The sequence below is a fragment of the Schistocerca cancellata genome, chromosome 3, assembly GCF_023864275.1.
Source record: "Schistocerca cancellata isolate TAMUIC-IGC-003103 chromosome 3, iqSchCanc2.1, whole genome shotgun sequence".
In the NCBI taxonomy this organism is placed as follows: domain Eukaryota; kingdom Metazoa; phylum Arthropoda; class Insecta; order Orthoptera; family Acrididae; genus Schistocerca; species Schistocerca cancellata.
Genome location: NC_064628.1, coordinates 691417321 through 691441968, shown reverse-complemented (window position 1 = coordinate 691441968; position 24648 = coordinate 691417321). Strand labels below are relative to the sequence as shown.

The 24648-nt window shown below is 38.1% G+C and overlaps 1 protein-coding gene across 2 annotated transcripts in view; it reads right to left on the bottom strand.

The window, feature by feature from the left end:
• Positions 1-23815, bottom strand: part of LOC126175679 (vesicle transport protein SEC20) — a 41251-nt gene extending 17436 nt beyond the window's left edge. Inside the window, exons 1-2 of one of the 2 annotated variants that reach the window (XM_049922605.1) lie at positions 23569-23815; positions 20856-21040 (exon numbers count right to left, since the gene is read on the bottom strand). In XM_049922605.1, the coding sequence (XP_049778562.1) occupies positions 20856-21040; positions 23569-23670 (287 nt within the window). In that variant the 5' untranslated portion in view covers positions 23671-23815. Of the gene's footprint in view, positions 1-20855; positions 21041-23552 lie in introns of both variants that reach the window. The other variant, XM_049922606.1, reaches the window with a different exon arrangement.
• Between the last annotated feature and the right edge of the window lie 833 nt (positions 23816-24648).

Here is a 24648-nt window from a genome sequence, read left to right as displayed (position 1 = left end):
TTTGTAGTATCAATATTCTTATTAATGTGGAAATCAAATAAAATTAAAACTAACTATTATCAATGGAGTGGAGTTTAAGATGCTCTTGGTCACAGTCTGCCATCTGCAGACTTCTGCCTCGGGGTGTACCAGTGATGGGGTGACTAGCACATCACACGAAACCTCACAGGCTACTTGTTTTGCCTGTGGGCTCTGCTAATGAGGCACCTTCCAGTATACCTGATGTCAAGGAACTTCACTCACCACAGTGTGAGTAGCAGGTTGTAACTCTTCATGTTGCTAGAAGCAGCAAGGGAAAAGTGGGGAATAGCTGTCTGGCTTCACTAAGTTTCCATCCATCTGGACAAGTGACTGCTCCTTCAGGAGTGTCCACGCAGGCCAAGAGGGGGCGATGTTTGCTAGTTATCAGGAGCTCCAATGTTAAGCATGTTGAGTCTAGACTTTGAAGTACCATACCCAGAACTGATTGGGGAGCTACGGGTTAGAGCCAAGTGGTATGACTCAACCAGAGGCTCCATCATTCCTTAATGGTCTTAGCTGAAGATTTCTGGACGTGCCTTTTGAGGTGGAGCATTGCAGAATTCTCCTTGATAGGTCAGAAGTGAATTACACAGAGGAAGCAACTACTTCGATAACAGTACTTATGGAATTCACAAAGTTTTCTTTTTTTTTTATGCTAGGCAATAGTTTGAGGTCCTCTGATGAATTCTCATCAGCCGATACACAGAGAGTGAAATCAGATTGCATCCAAAAGTAAAAATATTTCGAATATACAAGTTTAATAGTAAATTGCCTCAGCATTTGTAACAATGCCTGTGAATTTACCACCCTCCTGGAAAGCTGTCATGCTCAAATTATGCTCAGAACCAAGAGTTGGATGTAACCTGAGGAATAAAACTACAAAATATTTAACGAGGCATGGGACATTTAACAAAAAGACAGGTTAGATATTATATGAGGAGGAGTGGACATTGCAACTGATAAAATACACTCCTGGAAATTGAAATAAGAACACCGTGAATTCATTGTCCCAGGAAGGGGAAACTTTATTGACACATTCCTGGGGTCAGATACATCACATGATCACACTGACAGAACCACAGGCACATAGACACAGGCAACAGAGCATGCACAATGTCGGCACTAGTACAGTGTATATCCACCTTTCGCAGCAATGCAGGCTGCTATTCTCCCATGGAGACGATCGTAGAGATGCTGGATGTAGTCCTGTGGAACGGCTTGCCATGCCATTTCCACCTGGCGCCTCAGTTGGACCAGCGTTTGTGCTGGACGTGCAGACCGCGTGAGACGACGCTTCATCCAGTCCCAAACATGCTCAATGGGGGACAGATCCGGAGATCTTGCTGGCCAGGGTAGTTGACTTACACCTTCTAGAGCACGTTGGGTGGCACGGGATACATGCGGACGTGCATTGTCCTGTTGGAACAGCAAGTTCCCTTGCCGGTCTAGGAATGGTAGAACGATGGGTTCGATGACGGTTTGGATGTACCGTGCACTATTCAGTGTCCCCTCGACGATCACCAGTGGTGTACGGCCACTGTAGGAGATCGCTCCCCACACCATGATGCCGGGTGTTGGCCCTGTGTGCCTCGGTCGTATGCAGTCCTGATTGTGGCGCTCATCTGCACGGCGCCAAACACGCATACGACCATCATTGGCACCAAGGCAGAAGCGACTCTCATCGCTGAAGACGACACGTCTCCATTTGTCCCTCCATTCACGCCTGTCGCGACACCACTGGAGGTGGGCTGCACGATGTTGGGGCATGAGCGGAAGATGGCCTAACGGTGTGCGGGACCGTAGCCCAGCTTCATGGAGACGGTTGCGAATGGTCCTCGCAGATACCCCAGGAGCAACAGTGTCCCTAATTTGCTGGGAAGTGGCGGTGCGGTCCCCTACGGTCTTGGCGTGCATCCGTGCATCGCTGCGGTCCGGTCCCAGGTCGACGGGCACGTGCACCTTCCGCCGACCACTGGCGACAACATCGATGTACTGTGGAGACCTCACGCCCCACGTGTTGAGCAATTCGGCGGTACGTCCACCCGGCCTCTCGCATGCCCACTATACGCCCTCGCTCAAAGTCCGTCAACTGCACATACGGTTCACGTCCACGCTGTCGCGGCATGCTACCAGTGTTAAAGACTGCGATGGAGCTCCGTACGCCACAGCAAACTGGCTGACACTGACGGCGGCGGTGGACAAATGCTGCGCAGCTAGCGCCATTCGACGGCCAACACTGCGGTTCCTGGTGTGTCCGCTGTGCCGTGCGTGTGATCATTGCTTGTACAGCCCTCTCGCAGTGTCCGGAGTAAGTATGGTGGGTCTGACACACCGGTGTCAATGTGTTCTTTTTTCCATTTCCAGGAGTGTATTATGTTTATTGAGGATGAAATTTAAACTGACTGTAAAGTTATCTGGGTGCGAGAAACTGGAATAAATGATCTTACGTTAATCATCAGATGTTTTTACCAGTCACCTGATTCCTCCGTAACAGTTACAGACAAATTCTAAGGAAGTCTACACTCAGTACCACTGAAGTACCCCGTCATGCAATATCAGTACCACTGGGATGTCTATGGATTAATTGTAGGTGGTACGAATAGACAATCTTGTGAAGTAGTTCTTAATATATTCTTCCAAAACAATCTTGAATATGTAGTTAGACAAGTCACACATATTAGAAATATTTTAGACCTTGTTCCTACAAACAGGTTGATCTTATCGACAAAGTCAGTACAGACACAGCGATTAGTGACTATGTCATTGAAGTGATGACAGTTACTGAAGTTAATAACGCTATCAAGAGGAATGGGAGAGTTTTTATGCTGGAGAGAGCAGGAAATCAGTTGTTACCACACTACTTAGTCAGTAAAGGGCATCATTTAGTTCCAATATGACTGACATGAAGAATTATGGCCCAAGTTGAAGCTGATTGTAAAGAATATTCTGGAGAAGTATTGATTAAGGATGGAAAACATATACTTGGTTTAATAACAAAATTTGTAAAATGCTGAGGAAAGTTGGATTGTCACACCTTCAGTTTAAAAAAGAATGCAGACACTTCAACTGGAAAATTTGGTAGAAATTTGTGCATCTATAAAAAGAATGATGTTCCAAGAATGCAATTTTCATCGTCAAACAACAGCAAAAGATCATGCTGAGAACCTGAAACATTTCTCATGCTGCATAAAATAACTAAGCAGGTTAAAGGCTTCTATTTACTCACTGAGCAGCATGGTGTGGCAGTAGAAAATAGTGTAAAGAAAGATGAAGTTTTAAATTTTGCATCTAAAAAATCATTCACACAGGTGGTTCATATAGATGTACCACCATTTCATCATCACACAGATTTCTATGTGGAGGACATGGATCCATGGTACTGAGTGAAAGCAAATAAGTCTCCAGGTCTTGATGAAATACTAATTCAGGTTTACAGAGAGAACTCTTTGGCATCGGCACCTTGGTTATCTCGCATCTATTGAGAATCTCTCACCTAGTGCAAAGTCCCAAGCAACAGGAAAAAAGTGCAAGTGACTCCCATATATAAGAAGCATAAAGAACAGACCAGCAAAATTACAGATCAATATCTTTAATGTCGGTTTTCTGCAGTACTCTTGAGCAACATCTAAGTTCGAGCACAATAAATTTCCTCAAATGAGAAAATCTTCTGACCACAAGTCAGCACCAATTTAGAACTCAACTTGCCCATTTCTCACATGATATCCTGCAAACCATGGATGAAGGGCAACAGGCAGCTTCCATACACCTAGATTTTTGGAAAGTATTTGACACACTGCCACTCTACAGATTGTTAAATGTCCAAGCGTATGGACTAGGTTCTCAAATATGTGAGTGGTTCAAAGACTTTTTAAGTTGCAGAATGCAGTATGTTGTCATGGATATCAAGTATTCATCAGAGACAAGGGTATCATGTGGAGTGCCCAGGGAAGTGTGATAGCACTGCTTTTATTCTCTCTCTCTCTCTCTCTCTCTCTCTCTCTCTCTCTCTCTCTCTATCTATCTATCTATCTATATATATATATATATATATATATATATATATATATATATATATGATCTGACAGAAGCACTGAGGAGCAACCTATGACCATTTGCTGATGATGCTGTGGTTTAAGGGAAAGTGTCAACATTGAGTGACTGTAGGCAGATGCAACACGACTTGGATGGTATTTCTGTTTAGCACGAAGAATGACAGCTTGTCCTAAGTGTCAGAAAATTTAAGTTAATGAAGATGAGTAGGAAAAATAACCCTGTAATCTTCGAATACACTATTAGTGGTACATTGCTTGGTGCAGTCATGCTGATTAAATATCTAAACATAGTGCTGCAAAGCAATATGAAATGCAAGGTCCACGTGAGGTCATTTGCAGGCAAAGCAAAAAGTTAACTTTGATTAATTGGCAAAATTCTGGGAAAATATTGCTAATCTATAAAGGCGACTGACTAGACCACCTGTGCAATCCATTCTTGAGTACTGTTCGAATGTTTGCAATCACCATCAGATCAGATAAAGGCAGACAGTGGAGCAATTCAGATGCCTGCTGCAACATTTGTTACTGATAGGTTCAATCAACATGCAAGTATTACAGAAATGCTCAGTCAGTTCAAATAAGAGATCCCTGGAGAAGAGATGATCTTTCATGAAGCACTATTGAAAAGTTTAAAGAAATAATATTTGCAACAAACTGCAGAAAAATTCTACGGTCACTAAATTACATCTCATGTAAGGACTGCAAAAATAATAAAAAGTTGAGCTTGTGCAGAAGCATGGAGTCATTTTTCCATTGCCTCATTCATGAGTGGAAAGCAAAAAGGAATGATTGGCAGTGGTACAAGGTACACACGATCAGGTATTGTGTGGAAGCTTCCAAAGTATACATGTCAATACAGGTGTAGAACTCACTTTTGCTTACAAGACTTGTAGAGTTTATCAGTTAATGAGATCATCTAAATCTTGCATTCGTCTTTTAATTTTCTACGAGTATATATGTATTAATCTTACAAATCTCAGAGCTTCAGCTTACAATTTAAATTATTATTTCAACTGATGCTGACAGCACTGTACTCTTAATGTAGGTTCATACACTGTCCATCTTTTGACTAAGATATCTACCCCACTTATGTAGCTTTATGACCATTCCTTACACTTTCCTTTTTTATCTTCCCATCCTTACTCTGTTTACATGACTTCTTTGTCTTCAAATCAATTATTCAGATTCCATGGCGTGGGGATTCTGAAAATACATGTGAACAGTTTTGAAACCTATAAAATAACAATTTACCCATTATCTGTTGCACTGTTTGTGTGTTGCACTTCGGTGTTAATCCATTTCACTTCTTTTCTGATGTGTCTTTCCTAGTTCAAGAATAAGGAAAATTTTTAAGCAGCACTAAGGAAAAATATTGTGCAGTTTCCCCTTTGTCTAGTTACTATCCTTCTCTAGAGGTCAAGATTCCTTTGTTCTGTCTTCCATGTCACCAACTTTAGTGTTGCACTCCCTCACCCATTACAGTCTGTCAATTTATCCCATTCATAAGGTCATTTCATATTCAATAGCATGAAACGTTTATGTTGCGTGTTTCAGTCGTAACTTTTTGCTGGTGGCACAAGCCAAGCACAAATTCTCATCTCTTGTTAACAACACTGTAACTCCTACCAAGTTTAAAAACTTTATTACATCTTTTAATAAATATTTCAATTTTCCTAGAATCTGTACTCAGTTGATGATTCTATTAAGCACTACAATGAAGCAATGTGAACTTTAGTGATTTGAGTAATTAACTCACCCAATCATTGGCAAACACTGTTCTGTATCTCCCATGATGAAGATGAGCTTTCAGAGATGAGGAACAATTCAAGTTTTACATTATCAGTCAGAAGCAGCCATGACTAGTGCTATTGTAAAGATTATAGTGGGAATTACTTCTAGCTTAAATTGTATATGTAACTCAGGAGAAAATGTTTTTGTCATCATCTTCTGTTTAAACACTCATTTGATGCAGCTCTTCATGCTCCTTTATATCCTGTACAAGACTCTTCATCTCCAGATAACTACTGTAACCTACATCTTGGTTTCCCTCTACAATTTTTACCCTCCACACTTCCCCTCAATAGTAAATTTAAAAAGTCCTATCAACTGATCCCTATTTCTATCAAGTTGTGGTGCCAGTTTCTTGTCTCCCCAAATCTGTTCATTACCTCCTCATTGGTTACATGATCTACCCACCTAATCCTCAGCATTCTCCTGTAGCACCACATTTCAAAAGCTTCTGTTCTCTTCATGCCTGAGCTGTTGATCATCCACGTTTCACTTCCATACAAGGCTACACTCCAGACAAATCCCTTCAGAAAAGACTTCCGAACACATAAATCTATACTCGAGATTAGCAAATTTCTCCTCTTCAGAAACACTTTTCTTGCCACTGCCATTCTACATTCTATATCTCCTCTACTTCTACCATTGTCAGTTATTTCAGAGTTCCAAACAGTGAAACTCGTCCAGTACTTTTAGTGCTTTGTTTCCTAATCCAATTCCTTCAGCACTGCCTGATTTAATGCGACTAGATTCTATTTCCTTATTTTGATTTTGTTGATCTTCATCTCATATCCTCCTTTCAAGACACTGTCCATTCCACTCAACTGCTCTTCCAAGTCTTTTGCTGCCTCTGACAGATTTACAATGTCATCAGCAAACCTCTTATGTTTTTATTTCTGCTTCTTGAACTTTAATTCCTTCCCCCAGGTTTTCTTTGGTTTCCTTTACTGCTTACTCAATGTACAGATTGAATAACATCAGTGATAGGCTACAACCCTGTCTCAATCACTGTATCCCTTTCGTTCCTCGATTCTTATAACTGCCATCTGGTTTTGGCTCAAGTTGTATATAATCTTTCACTCCCTGTATTTTACCACTGCTATCCTAGAATTTCAAAGAGTGTATTCCAGTCAATATGGTCAAAAGCTTTCCCTAGATCTACAAAAACTATAAACATAGGTTTGTCTTTCCTTAACCTTTCTTCTAAGATATGTCGTAGGGTTAGTATTGCCTCCCATGTTCCAACATTTTTCCAGAATCCAAACTGATCTTCTCCAAGGTCGACTTCTACCAGTTTTTCCACTCTTCTGTAAGGAATTTGTATTAGTATTTTGCAACCATGACTTATTAAACTGATAGTTTGATAACATTCACATCTGACAGTAAGAATTAGAATTATTGCATTCTTCTTGAAGTCTGAGGGTATTTTGTCTGTCCCATACATCTTACAAACCATATCGAAAAGTTTATTTGTGACTGCTCTTCCAGGAATATCAGCAGTTCTAAGGGAATATTGTCTACTCCAGGGGCATTGTTTCCAGTTAGGGCTTTCAGTAGGCTGTCAAATACATCTCGCAATATCATCTCCTCTGTCTCATCTTCATCTACATTCTCTTCTCTTTCTATAATATTGCATGGGTGCATTTTCCCTGCAATAGCTCTTCTGTATACTCCTACCTCTCAGCTCTCCCTTCTTTACTTAGTACAGGTTTTCCATCTGAGCTCTTGATATTCATACAGCTGCTTTTATTTTCTCCAAACAATTCTTTAATTTTCCTATGGCGGTATCTATCTTTCCCTGTTAATACGTGCTTTTATATCACTACATTTGTCCTCTAGCCCTTTCCATTTAACCATTTTGTATTTCCTGTCAATCTCATTTTTTACACATTCATATTCACTTCTGCTTGCTACTTTGAATTTCTCTTTTTGTTTTTTAGTGTTTTGTTTATTAATAAAAGATGGCTCATTTGACTACACTTAAATATTAGGCTGGACCAAAGTAGAGTCGACAACACAAACTGCAGTCTGTAGCATTACCACCTCCTGATTATGTATGAACTAGTGTCACAAACTGACAGAAGTAGTACCCCTTCCATAAATGTGCAAAACAGCATAGAAGAAAAGTGGATGATCTGTAGCATATCCCGAGCTCTGGTATAAGTTGGAATGTTACAGTTCAGTTGTCCACTTGCAGCAGTTACTTTTAAAATGCTCATTTTAAAAACTTGATGTGGTATTTTCAGAATATTCTTATTTATAAGATGGTGGTTAGGCAGGAACCTAGGACTGCAGTTTAAATTTTATGGAAGATTTTACTTTACATTACAACATTCTACACAACTGTATTTCATTATGCCACCACGTGTTTTTATTTACTCATCATGACGACATTCATCAAACACTATTTTCTCATTGGTTCCACCACCCTGTTTAATGAATCAATACCACTTGTTACTGACTACTACTCCGTATTTCATACATTTGTCTTGAAATATAATTTTCAGTGCACTGTATGTCAATTTCTGAAATTTATATTAGTAGATGTACTTCTTACCTACATGTCAGTACCCCACATATCACCACGGGTATCAAATCTTATTATTGCATGAGGTGGCATGACTGCAAACAAAGGCAAGAAACTTCATTAAGAGTAATATTAAGACCATGCGCAAGGCATGGTGTCGGGAAAATCAGAAAGTGAGCCAGTACTCTGTATGAAGTCAGATGTGTTGACTGCTTGCTGAGGAAACGGTGGTGCTGCAATGGCTACGTGTCGACGACATCCTCGGGAACAAGGCGACTAGCAGATGCTGGCATACAGTCAGAATATTTGAGAACTTTCTAGAGTGTTCTGGAAGAATCTTTAGAGAGAGCTTTGTAACAGTCATGGGAGAACATCTCTACAGGAGAAACTCACACGAAAGTCATGAAAAACCACAATATAAATGGCCAATGCATAGGGCAGTAAAACAGCCGAGACATGTGGAGCAGTCGGTATACAATGGCACTGATTCTTATGCAGTAAAAATTAAGAGAATTTGAGGGAGGACAACTGTGTTTCCAATAAGCAATTGAAGCAACTGTTATTATCTTCAGTTTTCTGCCAACTATAAAAGTACAAGCACTGTAGAATTTGTCTCTAGTAGCAGCAATGAGTAATAGTTGATATTTTCTGGGTGTAAGAATATAAGGAGGGAAAAGCGATGTCTCCCCCTTGCCTCCCACTGTGGTTGAAGTATTAGACTGTGTTTTGTCAGAATGAGTTGCAAGGAGAGCAATCATCTCTGACAGCAAAAGGTAGAACTCAGGAGCTGGAAGTTGCTGGAAAGGACAAATATGTAGAGTGGTAGGGTGTATTCATTGATTTGCAAAGACTCAAAGCTACTGTAGGACAACTCTCAGAATAAGGTTGAACTATTGGGAAAAAAACTGTTCTTAAATGGAATGCTTACGTGTTTGTACCCTTATTCAGTTCCTATGAATGCCACAACTTCATCTCTCCATACTAAAATCACCAGCACTAAGCATCTTAGGAGACTTCTTCCTTTCACTCCATTAAAGATAACTTAGTAGGCCTCAACCGCATGATTTAGATATATGCTACTCTCTTTCAATTGGCCCAAGATGTATTCTTAAACTTTACCAGGAATTTTTTTCGCTAGTGCAGAATTTTTTGTGCAACAGTGGATTTTGATTTGTAACTAAAATTTTAATTCTTTGTTTGTTTCAAGAAGTATGTCATACATATTTATTTAGTGTAGCACCTTGTGTTTTAGTTGTATGCATAAATTAATGTTAACAAAAACTATGTATGAATTTGTTGGTTACTTTCTTTGCTTTGGTAGTTTATAATGTTTATTTATCATTGGTGGACACTGTGGAGTTTGTTCTAACTATATTGGTCAAGTGATGTTTCCAGTGCTAATTTTGGTAGCAAATTTTGATTTCTTGGTACCATGGACATTGTAGGTCAAGTGAAGTTTCCCACACCAGCTTTGCAGCAAGTTTTGGTTTCTTGCTATCGTTGACTTTGTTCAAGCTAAATAGGTAAACTGACATTTTTGATACCAGAATTTGCAGCAAGGTTTTGTTTTTTGGTTAGTGGCTTTTCAATACTATTTATTTATTTATTTATTTATTTGCTGTTTTGTAGATTTATTCATTTGATGATATGATGTAATCCAGTTTATAAAACAGATTAACTGAGGGTGACAATATCAAACTGTATGGTCTTTTTATGGCCTTTACATCATGCTGGCACTATTTTCTTTTGCACATTCTTTGTTTGGTTGCGTGTGACAGGGTAGGACTGCCATTTGTCTTGATTCTCCTAGCCCAAAAACTCATAATTCTTGCAGGTGTCCCATTAGTTCAACGACTTTCTTCAAATTATTATAATTACATTTTGGATTTGTTTTTGACTTGTTAACTTTACTGAGTATGTGATGTTACAATCACTACATTGGATTGACATAATTTAGTTGTGTCCACCATCTTTATGGTGTCACGGATCAAAGCTGATGGCCCGTATCAGACATTTTGCTATTTCCAATTTTTTTTTTTCAGAAATGCTTTTCTTACTATTAGATATTTGTATTTTATATTGTCTCCACTACAGCCATTGTCAGTTATTTTGTTGTCCAATAATAAAAATTGTCTACTACTTTTAGTGTCTCATTTCCTAATCTAATACCCCCATCATCACCTCGTTTAATTTGATTACATTCCATTAGCCTTGTTGTACTTTTGTTGGAATTCATCTTCTAAACTCTCTTGGAGACACTAACCATTCCACTGAACTGCTCTTCCAAGTCCTTTGCTGTCACTGACAAAATTACAATGTTACTACGACACCTCAAAGTTTTAATTTCTCCTCCATGAACTTAAATCCCCTCTCTAAATTTCTCCTGAATTTCCTTTACTACCTACTCAATGTGCAGACTGAATGACACTGGAGATAGGCTCAACCCTTTCCCCACTTCCTTCTCATACCTCTGACTCATGTAACTGTAGTCTAGTTTCTGCACATGTTGTAGATAAACTTTTGCTATCTGTATTTCAACTCAGCTACCTTCAGAATTTCAAAGAACTTACTCCAGTCAATATGGTAAGAATCTTTCTCTGAATTTACAAATCCTATAAACATAGTTTTGCCTTTCTTCAACCTACATTCTAAGAAAAGTTGCAGTGTCAAATATTGCCCCATTTTTTCCTGTACTTCTCTGAAATCCAAACTCAGCTTCACTGAGGTTGCCTTCTACTAGTTTTCCCATTCTTCTGTAAAAATTCATGCCAGTATCTTACAACCATGAGTTAGTAAACTGATGGTTTGATAACATTCACACCTATCAGCAACTGCCTTCTTCAGAATAGGAATTATTACATTCTTCTTTAAGTCTGAGGGCATTTCATCAGTCTTGTATAACTTATATTGCACCCAAGGTGGAATAGTTTTGTCATAGCCAAATCTCCCAAGGATCTCAATAAGACTACGGAAATGACATCTACTCCAAGGGCCTTGTTTCAACTTGAGTCTTTCTGTCCTCTGCCAAATTCTTCTCACAGCTCTCCACCAGCTCATCAAATCAACTTCTTCTTCCCTTTCTGTAATATTGTCTTCAAGGTTTTTTTTAATATATGGCCTCTATATACTCCTTCCATCTTTCCTTTCTTTGCCTTGCTTAATACTGGCTTGCCGTATAATCTCTTGATACTCACATAGCTGTTGCTCTTTTCTGCATATATTTCTTTAACTTCCCTACAATAGGGAGCATCTATCTTTCCCCTGGTCATGCATGCTTCTACAGCCTTGCCTTAGTCCTCAAGACATACCTTCTTAGCTATTTTATATTTTATGTCAATCTCACTTTTTAGGCACCAGTGGTTCCTTTTGCCCACTTTGTATGCTGCATTTTAAAGTTTTCTTCTTCTATTAGTTAAACTCACTCACATTACATTATTGTTAATAATATATGACACTGGCTATCCCTAGAATTTCACCAGTGGGCACAAGGCAGAATTCATTTGAAGTGCCACTGTTGTCCTAATGTGACAAGATACATATGCATTACAGGTACTTAATTAAGTTATTACAAAAAGCTTACTCATTTGCAAACTTCACAGAAATGTACTAAGAAATTACTAAAGCATATAACTGACTTTATTTCTTTCAAATGCAAGATACAGTTCTAATCAGAACTGTATCTTGTGATCAAGACAAATAAAATTTATATTGAACATTCAGATCGTGTGCTTCATTCTGACAATGTCAAGCTTTACAAAACAGAGTAAGCTCAAAATTCATGACAGATATGAAGAGTTTTGAACTAAAATATTTGATACAATGAATGGTGTTCTTTTAATGTTTAAAGAAGGAAATGAGTAAAACTAATAGTTGTTTTCCAGTGAAAATTATCCCACTACCTCTTTCTTGTTTCAAAGTCAAAGTTTTACAAATAGCTGTCAGAATGGAATAATATTTTTCATCATTTTCACTATATGACCTTTCAATTCATCATTAGGAATGGTGGTTTGATCAGAAGAAGGTGACCATGTTATTTGATTGTGTGTGATTATTATTATTATTATTATTATTATTATTATTATTATTATTATTAATAATAATAATAATAATAATAGCAAATGTCCCCATTGGAGAACGATTAGCATGTAATTTCCAATCTTCTCAGAATTCTTCTTATTTCCCCAATATTTCTTCATTTTCTCTCCAAAGGCCGCCTTTCTTTCTTCGATCCACTTTGGTCGGTATGGTTTTGGTTCTATCTCTGGAATAAACTTTCACTTACCAATTTTGCTTCTGAATGTATCCCCGTCTGATATGCCTGTTACATCAATTTTTGCTTTTGTCAAATCCTTCTTAATTTCAGTTACCCAACGTATTGATGCTTTAAGGGATGTCACATAGTCCAATAGACATTTCATTAATCTGTTTCCAGGTAGTCTTCAATCATCTCTTTCTGATGCCGATTTCGATGTTCGATGCTTTTTCTGTTGTCTTGATGATTTGTAGTCTGTATCCATCTTGCGTGCATTGTGGTCTCAGAATTTTTCTAATAATCTTGCCCTCTACTTTCTTAATTTCTCGTAAATCTAGTTTTCACTTCTATATATGACTGTCGGCTTGATTACTGTGTTGTAGTGTCTGATTTTAGTACCTTTTGACAGGCATTATTGTTACACTCCTGGAAATTGAAATAAGAACACCGTGAATTCATTGTCCCAGGAAGGTGAAACTTTATTGACACATTCCTGGGGTCAGATACATCATATGATCACACTGACAGAACCACAGGCACATAGACACAGGCAACAGAGCATGCACAATGTCGGCACTAGTACAGTGTATATCCACCTTTCGCAGCAATGCAGGCTGCTATTCTCCCATGGAGACGATCGTAGAGATGCTGGATGTAGTCCTGTGGAACGGCTTGCCATGCCATTTCCACCTGGCGCCTCAGGTGGACCAGCGTTCGTGCTGGACGTGCAGACTGCGTGAGACGACGCTTCATCCAGTCCCAAACATGCTCAATGGGGGACAGATCCGGAGATCTTGCTGGCCAGGGTAGTTGACTTACACCTTCTAGAGCACGTTGGGTCGCACGGGATACATGCGGACGTGCATTGTCCTGTTGGAACAGCAAGTTCCCTTGCCGGTCTAGGAATGGTAGAATGATGGGTTCGATGACGGTTTGGATGTACCGTGCACTATTCAGTGTCCCCTCGACGATCACCAGTGGTGTACGGCCAGTGTAGAAGATCGCTCCCCACACCATGATGCCGGGTGTTGGCCCTGTGTGCCTCGGTCGTATGCAGTCCTGATTGTGGCGCTCACCTGCACGGCGCCAAACACGCATACGACCATAATTGGCACCAAGGCAGAAGCGACTCTCATCGCTGAAGACGACACGTCTCCATTCGTCCCTCCATTCACGCCTGTCGCGACACCACTGGAGGCGGGCTGCACGATGTTGGGGCGTGAGCGGAAGACGGCCTAACGGTGTGCGGGACCGTAGCCCAGCTTCATGGAGACGGTTGCGAATGGTCCTCGCCGATACCCCAGCAGCAACAGTGTCCCTAATTTGCTGGGAAGTGGCGGTGCGGTCCCCTACGGCACTGCGTAGGATCCTACGGTCTTGGCGTGCATCCGTGCGTCGCTGCGGTCCGGTCCCAGGTCGACGGGCACGTGCACCTTCCGCCGACCACTGGCGACAACATCGATGTACTGTGGAGACCTCACGCCCCACGTGTTGAGCAATTCGGCGGTACGTCCACCCGGCCTCCCGCATGCCCACTATACGCCCTCGCTCAAAGTCCGTCAACTGCACATACGGTTCACGTCCACGCTGTCGCGGCATGCTACCAGTGTTAAAGACTGCGATGGAGCTCCGTATGCCACAGCAAACTGGCTGACACTGACGGCGGCGGTGCACAAATGCTGCGCAGCTAGCGCCATTCGACGGCCAACACCGCGGTTCCTGGTGTGTCCGCTGTGCCGTGCGTGTGATCATTGCTTGTACAGCCCTCTCGCAGTGTCCGGAGCAAGTATGGTGGGTCTGACACACCGGTGTCAATGTGTTCTTTTTTCCATTTCCAGGAGTGTATATAAATTTGAAGCAAGTCCAGACGCTTTATAGATTTTCTGCAATCTGTTTTTTGGGCTATTTTTTCAAATCGTGTTAGTTAAATAATTTCACCAAGGTACTTAAAATGTTTGACTCTTTCTATTTCACCATAATTTCTTTTAAATTTCGGAATATCTAATTTGGAACACATGAATTCACTATTCTCAAAGGAGATTTGCAGGCCAACCTTCCCTGCACATTCTTTGAGGCTCTCAATTTGTTTTGCTGCTGTTTCTTCACTGTTGGTTAGAATTGCCAAGTCATCTGCAAACACTAAGTATGGAACGCTCAATTTTCCTTGACCTCTTTCTATTTTGAATGGCTTCCAAAAGTTTCGTTTTCTTAGTTCCATTTCTTATTCTTTCATTACTTTGCCTAAAATAATGTTGAATAATAGTGGCAAGATCCCACCTCCTTGTCTTACTCTTGTATTAACTAAGAACAGTTCTGAAATTTCATCTATGAACTTAATATTTGATTTTGTTTCTGACAGTGTTTCTTCGATCAGTTTTCAAGTTTTGGTGTCTAGTTTGCGGTCTTCTAGAGTACTGCATAGAGACTGACTATCTATAGAATAATCATATGCTTTTTTTTTTTTTTAATAAACAAATGTGCAGACTATTGGCTTCAACATGATTGCTTTAATTTTGAAAATAGTTTCTAGATTACAGATCTGTTCTGGGCATGATCTATTAGGTCGAAAGCCTGCTTGGTAATCTGAAATTGTATGTTCTAGCTGTTCTTGAGCTCTTTTTAGAAGACACGCAGGTAAGATTTTGTAAGTGACTGGCAAAGTGAAATGCCTCTGTAGTTTTTTATATCTAATCTCTCTCCCTTTTTGTGCAATGGGTGAATTAGTGCACATTTCCAATCCTCTGGAATTTTTTTTGTCAGCCAAATTTCTTGGATGATTTGAGTAATCTCTTTTAAGGAATTTCGACCAAGGTTCTTTAGTAGTTCAGTTACAATTCCATCTTCTCCCGATGGCTTATTATTTTGGAGCTATATAATATGACTACAAATTTCTTCTTGAGTTGGTGGTAGTGAAGTTTCATTTGTGTGTTTTAGTTGCAATCTGGGGAGTCTCATACTTGGTTGCGAGCAATTTAGAAGTTATGAGAAATATTTGGCTAACTTTTGACAATTTTCTTTGTTAGTATCAATTTTCCATTTTGTTTCCTGAAACAGAGGTTTCGTGGAGCGTATCCTTTGATTTGGTTTTCAAATGTTTTGTAAAAGTCGTGTTTTGTGGTTCCTAAAGTCTTCTTCAATTGAGTTTAGCTGTTCATTAAGATATTCTCTTTTAGTTTGTCTAAATATTTTAGCTGTTTTCTGACTTCCAAAAATTTCTCTTATGTGGTTTCTGATTTGTCACAATTATAGTTTAAGAAGGCTCATTCCCTCTCTTCTATCACATTATCACAATTTGAATTCCGCCATGGGTGCTTCGATGTTTTCTTTAATGAGATCAGTTCTCATGCTTTCTGTATAATTTTCGTTCAGAAATCTCTCCAACTGTTTGTAGGTTGTTTTTCCCACACTTCTGTAATTTTTTATTCTTCGATTTTTTCAAATCAAATTCAGGAATTAATGGTGTTTTCCTTCGGCATTTCCTTTTTAGTGTGAATTTAATTTTGACTCTGGTAATGTAGTGGTCAGAATCAAAATCTGTCCCTCTGCAGACTCGAACATCGTGTTTTTCTTTTTGGAAATCATAGGGGATCACCACATGGTCTATCTGAAATTCACCTAGCTGAAGGATTGGTGATTGCCACATTTTTTTTTTTTTTTTTTTTTTTTTTTTTTTTTTTTTTTTTTTTTTTTTTTTTGTTCTTAGGGTTCTTTCGAAGTGAGATAAACAATTTTTAGACCGTTTTGTTGGCACAACTCGATGTGCGTGACACCATTCTTGTTTGTAAATTTGTGTGCGGAGTAATTGCTGACTGTTATATATAATTTCCTCTCTTTACCAATTTGTGCATTGAAATCGCCGAGAAGAAGTTTTACCTCCTCCTTAAGAAGTTTTAACATTTCAGTTTCAAGTTTTTCTGTCTTCTCAGTTTTTTTTTCTGTTTTTCCCCCCAGTGTTAGAAGGTGCTGTTGCAGATTTGATTTACATCTGCAACAGAGTCAAGGATGCACTTATTCATAATAAAGGCCATATCAAATAACGCAGCTCCTTTGCATATTTTCTTGTCTGTTTTGCTTTCAGAGGTAAGGTAGTTGCTGTAGTCTGTTGTGTGGTGGTGGTGGTGGTGGTGGTGGGAAAGTGACGCGGACCTTGATCAAGCGCGACTTCCTTTTAACTGTACGGTATATGTTATATTGCATTTAGGAACTTTCGGGTAATTGAACATGTATCAATAATTACAGACTTCTGTAGTTGTATATATAAGTTTGGATGTAGCTGTATTGCATTGATGTACTGGTGGATATTGTGAGGTATGACTCCTGTAGTTGATAGTATAATTGGTATAATGTCAACTTTATCCTGATGCCACATGTCCTTGACTTCCTCAGCCAGTTGGATGTATTTTTCAATTTTTTCTCCTGTTTTCTTCTGTATATTTGTTGTGTTGGGTATGGATATTTCAATTAGTTGTGTTAATTTCTTCTTTTTATTGGTGAGTATGATGTCAGGTTTGTTATGTGGTGTTGTTTTATCTGTTATAATGGTTCTGTTCCAGTATAATTTGTATTCATCATTCTCCAGTACATTTTGTGGTGTGTACTTGTATGTGGGAACATGTTGTTTTATTAGTTTATGTTTTATGGCAAGTTGTTGATGTATTATTTTTGCTACATTGTCATGTCTTCTGGGGTATTCTGTATTTGCTAGTATTGTACATCCGCTTGTGATGTGATCTACTGTTTCTATTTGTTGTCTGCAAAGTCTGCATTTATCTGTTGTGGTGTTGGGATCTTTAATAATATATTTGCTGTAATATCTGGTGTTTATTGTTTGATCCTGTATTGCAATCATGAATCCTTCCGTCTCACTGTATATATTGCCTTTTCTTAGCCATGTGTTGGATGCGTCTTGATCTATGTGTGGCTGTGTTAGATGATATGGGTGCTTGCCATGTAGTGTTTTCTTTTTCCAATTTACTTTCTTTGTATCTGTTGATGTTATGTGATCTAAAGGGTTGTAGAAGTGGTTATGAAATTGCAATGGTGTAGCTGATGTATTTATATGAGTGATTGCTTTGTGTATTTTGCTAGTTTCTGCTCGTTCTAGAAAGAATTTTCTTAAATTGTCTACCTGTCCATAATGTAGGTTTTTTATATCTATAAATCCCCTTCCACCTTCCTTTCTGCTTAATGTGAATCTTTCTGTTGCTGAATGTATGTGATGTATTCTATATTTGTGGCATTGTGATCGTGTAAGTGTATTGAGTGCTTCTAGGTCTGTGTCACTCCATTTCACTACTCCAAATGAGTAGGTCAATACTGGTATAGCATAAGTATTTATAGCTTTTGTCTTGTTTCTTGCTGTCAATTCTGCTTTAAGTATTTTTTTTTAGTCTTTGTCTATATTTTTCTTTTAGTTCTTCTTTAATATTTGTATTATCTATTCCTATTTTTTGTCTGTATCCTAGATATTTATAGGTGTCTGTTTTTTCCATCGCTCCTATGCAGTCGCTGTGGTTATCCAATATGTAATCTTCTTGTTTAGTGTGTTTTCCCTTGACTATGCTATTTTTCTTACATTTGTCTGTTCCAAAAGCCATATTTATATCATTGCTGAATACTTCTGTTATCTTTAGTAATTGGTTGAGTTGTTGATTTGCTGCCAGTAGTTTTAGATCATCCATGTATAGCAAATGTGTGATTTTGTGTGGGTATGTTCCAGTAATATTGTATCCATAATTTGTATTATTTAGCATGTTGGATAGTGGGTTCAGAGCAAGACAGAACAAGAAGGGACTTAATGAGTCTCCTTGGTATATGCCACGCTTAATCTGTATTGGCTGTGATGTGATGTTATCTGAATTTGTTTGGATATTAAGTGTGGTTTTCCAGTTTTTCATTACTATGTTTAGAAACTGTATCAATTTAGGATCTACTTTGTATATTTCCAATATCTGTAGTAACCATGAGTGGGGTACACTATCAAAGGCTTTTTGGTAATCAATGTATGCGTAGTGTAGGGACCTTTGTTTAGTTTTAGCTTGATATGTCACCTCTGTATCTATTATCAGTTGCTCTTTACATCCTCGTGCTCCTATGCAGCAGCCTTTTTGTTCTTCATTTATAATTTTGTTCTGTGTTGTATGTGTCATTAATTTCTGTGTGATGACTGAAGTTAATATTTTGTATATTGTTGGTAGGCATGTTATGGGGTGATATTTAGCTGGGTTTAAAAATTTTAAATATGTCTGCTTGTGTCTGTATATGTATGGATGGATATGTGTGTCTGTGTGCGAGTGTGTACCCGTCCTTTTTTCCCCCTAAGATAAGTCTTTCCGCTCCCGGGACTGGAATGACTCCTTACCCTCTCCCTTAAAACCCACATCCTTTCGTCTTTCCCTCTCCTTCCCTCTTTCCTGATGAGGCAACAGTTTGTTGCGAAAGCTTGAATTTTGTGTGTGTGTGTTTGTGTTCGTTTGTGTGTCTGTCGACCTGCCAGCACTTTCATTTGGTAAGTCACATCATCTTTGTTTTTAGATATATTTTTCCTTCGTGGAATGTTCCCTTCTATTATAACCATATCATTAATTTGAACCTGTTAAATAATTTAGTTAGATGTGAATGTGTTGAGGTGAACTTCTTTAGCCAGTAATTTGCTATTTTATCATTTCCAGGGGCTTTCCAATTATGTGTAGAATTAATTGCTCGGGTGACTTCATGTTGCAAAATTATCACTTCAGGCATTTGTGGTATCATCTTGTATGTGTCTGTTTCTGCTTGTATCCACCGTGCATGCCTGTTATGTTGTACCGGGTTTGACCATATGTTGCTCCAGAAGTGTTCCATGTCTGTTATGTTTGGTGGATTGTCTATTTTAATGTGTGTGTTATCCATTGTTTGGTAAAATCTCTTTTGGTTTGTGTTGAATGTTTGGTTTTGTTTCCTTCTATTTTCACTTTTTTTGTATCTTCTAAGTCGTTTGGCCAATGCTTGTAATTTCTGCTTTTTTTCATCTAATTGCTCTATTGCTTCTTGTTGTGAGATTTTACCTAACCTTTTTCGTTTTTTGTCTGATATTTCATTTCTTATAAATTGTGTTAGCTGTCCGATGTCTTTTCTCAGTTTTTCTATTCTGATCTGTAGCCTGTGTTGCCATGCTGGTTTTGTGGGTTTCTTCTGTGTGTTGGTTTGTTCTGATCTCTGCCTAGTGTGTATATTTAGTGTAGTGAGTGCTCCTATATAAACCAGTAGTTGTAACTCTTCCATAGTTGTGTTTTCATTTATTTTGTTGTGTATGATTGTGTTGATAGTTTTTATTGTTGTTTCGACTTGTGGGTTATTTGGCGGTCTATGCAAGAATGGTCTAATGTCTGTATTTGTGTCTTTGTATTCTATATATGTCAGCTGAAATTTCTCTTCTATATCTAACACATGTGTCTCTTCGTGTTCTATTTGTGCTTGTTCTGGTGGCTGTGTTAAGATTTTGTTTTCCTCTGATTGTTTAATTGATGCGTGTTGGTCTTTGTTTGTTTGCTCTGGGATGTTTGAGTCCATTACTGTATTTTCTTCTTCTTCTGATTGCACATTATTTTGTTCCAGTATTTGTTGTACTTGTTGTTTGATGTTTTCTAATTCCGACTGGGGTATCCTGTTATTTTTTATTATTACACGGATCTGATCAGCTAGTCGTTGTTCTGTTAAAAATTTTAATTCCGGGTATCTGGTAATAAATGTTGTGTATACTTGTGATCTGTATCCAGTTGTGTTGGTTCCTAGGTTTGTTGCTTGGTAATAACAGAACATGAGGTGTCGATTAACTTCATCTGACCATCTCATCCTCTGTCTTTGTTTTCCTTCTAGGGTGGTTGCAGGAAGCATATCCTGCAAAACACCTCTATTTGGATTTAAATCATTTTCCAGTTGGCTAGCAGTGTTGTTACCATTGCGGGCGGGCATAGGGTTCAAGCGTCGTCCCCGACCATGACGGCGCTTGTCCGAGGCTTCTTTAGTTCTGTCCTGAACCAAGTAATCACACTAAAAGGGGGGTTAGCCCTATCAGTGGTTTGTTCTTTTCGTCGCCTTTTACGACTGGCAGAACATACCGGAGGCCTATTCTTTTCCCGGGCCTCCACGGGAATGATTATTATTATTATTATTATTATTATTATTATTATTATTATTACTATTACTATTCAGCTGTTTTATAATAATGGGTAATTACCTTGTTAGTTCATCCTTATAATTGGCAACATCTGACAGAATCTCTCTCTTTGTCTTTTCATTGTCACTTTCCTTAGCCAATGTCTCCAATTTTGTTATTTGTTTCCTCAGGATGGCAATCTTACTACGACCTTCACTGTTCAGTTCATCCAACACTTCCCTGGGTCCTTTGCAAGCATAAATATTCTGCAAAAAGTGAAAACATATGATACAGAATTAGACTTCATTTCACAGTCTGTAAGTGATTAAATATGCTGAAATCTGTAGAGATAACGAAAAGTGAATTTGTGAAATTTTCTATCTGCAGTCAGCAAACACTGTTCTATAATTTCCAATTTGTCAAAAACATGTAAATTCCAAGTTTTTACACTAATTTAAATGCACGTCTCCTTAAGGTTCTTCCCATTATATTATGTATACTTGTGCAAGCTCTCAAACCATCTGGTAAAGGTTTCACAAAATTTCCTGTTAACAAGTAACTTTAATTATTTAACACTATTTCACCAATATATTCAGTCAATAAGGAACAAAGTGCAACAATTAGAAACTGAACAGGAAGCCATAGGCAGCTTGATTGTTTGCATTACTGAACACTGGTGTAGAGGAATTGGCTCTGAATACATAGTTTTACCTGCTTATGAATTAGCTCGTTATAATAGCAAAACATTAAATACAGTTGGAGCCTTGTATTTATGTAAAAGGACTCAAATTTCTAGTCAGAAGTGATATGATTTCTTTGAGCCAAGAAAAACATTTTGAACTCTCGGTAGTAGAGAACAAAATACATTTAAAAAACTGTTTATACTGAGCTGATACAGGTCTAATAGCGGTGTCGAATCTTTTTCACTAAAATAACAAAAATTCTGGACAAGACATGCAGTCCTAAAGGGCATGTTATTTATTACTGAAGTTAGGTTCCTTTTGTTTTACATTTTAGTGAAGAAGTTGATAGAAGTTGTGTGTGTTTTTGTGTTACCTAGCATTTCTTGAGAAATGGCAGTTGTTGCTCCTGCCTGATCATATATAATTTGAATCATTCCACATCCCCAAAAGCTCACCTTCATGAGAGGATTTATGGAGCTTTATGAAGGAATTAATTAATTAATCAAACAATGATACTGAAGTACACATTATACTGAACTGTAAGGCACATCACAATCATCAACTGAGTACAGATGTCAGGGAAGTTGGGATATGGACGTTGTTTTCACCTTTATGATAGCTGTTTGCTGTTACTGTATTTGCTGCATGGCGTATGCTGACAGGGTATGTGGAACAGCAGAGACATTTATCCCATCACATGTATGTGGTTCAAGACTGTTGGGAACTATGTTCCACCACATCGCAATTTAATGTGTAGAGTGGGTTTCAACATCCCACAACATTTGACAATGACTGTTCCAAAATACTGATCCCACTAAATAATATTTTAACAGCCAAATGCAGAATGACTTCATTCAACAATAAATGTTCTTGCAAAAGAATTGGGATATTCCTGAAATATGCCTGTGGAGAAAATTGGCACAAATACGAGCAGCACACAACACCATTCTCTGAGGAACTGACTTTCCAAATAAGTCTTCATAATTAATGATTGCCGAATCAATATGATTACAATTCATACAAATGAAATTGTGTAATATGACTCAATTTTATTTAGTTGTTGCACACAGTTTCAAACTAGAAACCTCTGCTGCCACCACATATGGCTTGTTACATTACACTGGTATCCTCCAAAAAATTTGAAAGAAGGCAGAAAAGGTCAGAGTTTAAAATATTTGCAATATTAAAAACTTTACAGATGGAGCACAATGCAACTGCTACAAAAAAGGGTAACTAACTAACACCTAACACTCTGCACCATGTAGCTCAATACATCTGCACTTAGGTTTTGACCAAGTAGTTCATGTAATTTTAAAGTGTTTGTAACTTCAGAAAAAAAATCTTCAAACAACTGTCATCTTACTTCTCAATATCATAGCAATAAACTGACGTATTTCTAGCACAGTTTGTACGAATTTTGATTTATGTGTGAAGCATGTAAGTAAACTCAAACCATGAACATTGGCTGTTTTAAGGCGGAATCCTCCTCCTAAGAATTTCAAAGGGCACTGTTTTAAAATTCAATTACATATTTTGTAGCAGCTCAAAAGTAAACTTAAACGGGTATGTAAATAGTGTTAAATGTTCACAATTCACTACAAACACTATTATTTTAACCAATTTGATCTCATAAACGTGCTAAACATTCAAATGGGCAAGACTGACTGACTTGTGTCATTAAATTATTTCGTGAAATTCTACAAGACGCTCAAACATTCCTGTTACAGGTGGAACTACTGTGGTGGTATCTACTAAATATTTGAATACAAGCTGCTCTATACAGACTACGACCGAATTACTGTAATTAATTTCGATTTTTTGCTGTTCGTCACGTAGAATCTCGCCAATGCCTTATACTGTATAGAACCAGAAAATCGCCACAACAATGTACTCCAGTTTTCCGGTATTAGAAGCGTATTTCACATCACCAAAAAATCATTACGGAATAGTTATTACTGAGCATCGTAAATAAATACGTAAGCATAACTTTCTTCACGCGCCGCATCGCTTCACTATGAATCTTGTACACAAAACAATAAGGAAAATTGTCAAGTTCCCTTTTACAGAATGAAAAAAAAGATGTTTCGTTGGTTACCATCTGTCAAACGTACTTGAATAATTGCTTTCACTTTCAGGTTTTCAGTCACAATTTCTTGACGAATTAAGTCTATTACATAGCTCTCATCTGGCGGTTTGTGTGTCTTGTTGAACATTTTTCCCGAATTCACCGTCACGAAATAATGATAAAAGATAAAGTACTTCAATTACTATCAGCTGTACATCCTGAATTTTGTTTACTAATTTACCACCTGTCTAACGTGCCTAACATATGACAACTAAGTTTTCGCGTCGCTTGCTCGTACAGTGTCGCCAATAGTGATTGTATAATGCCCGAGAGCTTTAAAACTTGTCATCGATTGCTCAAAATGCTAATTAAAAAGAAATGCGATGAAATAATAATTATTAAACGGTTTCCAGGTATGGTTATTTTGAAAAATGGGGAATGGGAAAGGTAAAAAATGGATAATCTTGTATAAGTTTCTCAAATTTCGATGTAAAATTAAATTTTAAACCTTTAATGAAAGAATTGCGGTCGACTTTGTTTTCAGATTTTAGGATCGGTAAAAAAGAATTTATGTGGGCATTTAAACGTGCCACTGGCAGTGAATGCAGATAATTATGTAAATTGATGACGTATCCATTGTAGCTATAGGCCTGTGAAAGCAAAGACGTCACACAATATAGAAAATGCGGATAACTTTTCCAGTGGAAATAATGTATTTACAAATAACAGCAAGGCAATAGCTGTGTAATTCAATATCAGTATAACAGACCCAGCTGACAAAATTAATTCTGGCCAAATTCGTAGCTGTCACTGCAGAATGATATATAACATGGGAAACGCTCACAGAAAAATATCCCCAAAAATTCATTTCTGATTAAGAAAATGTCCACTTCAATAAATTAGACACATTGTTCAAAACGAACTATGGCAGTATCTTTCCACACTTCATACAAAGAGAATCTTAATTCTATGAAAGGTTATTAGATGTATTGTAGGTGTGCTTTCATGACATTCCTGCAGATATAAATTTACGGTATCTATAATATGACAGTATTCGAATTTTATATACGAAGCAATTATGTTACGGGAAAAGTACCTGCAGTTCATTAATAAACAGTAATGTTTA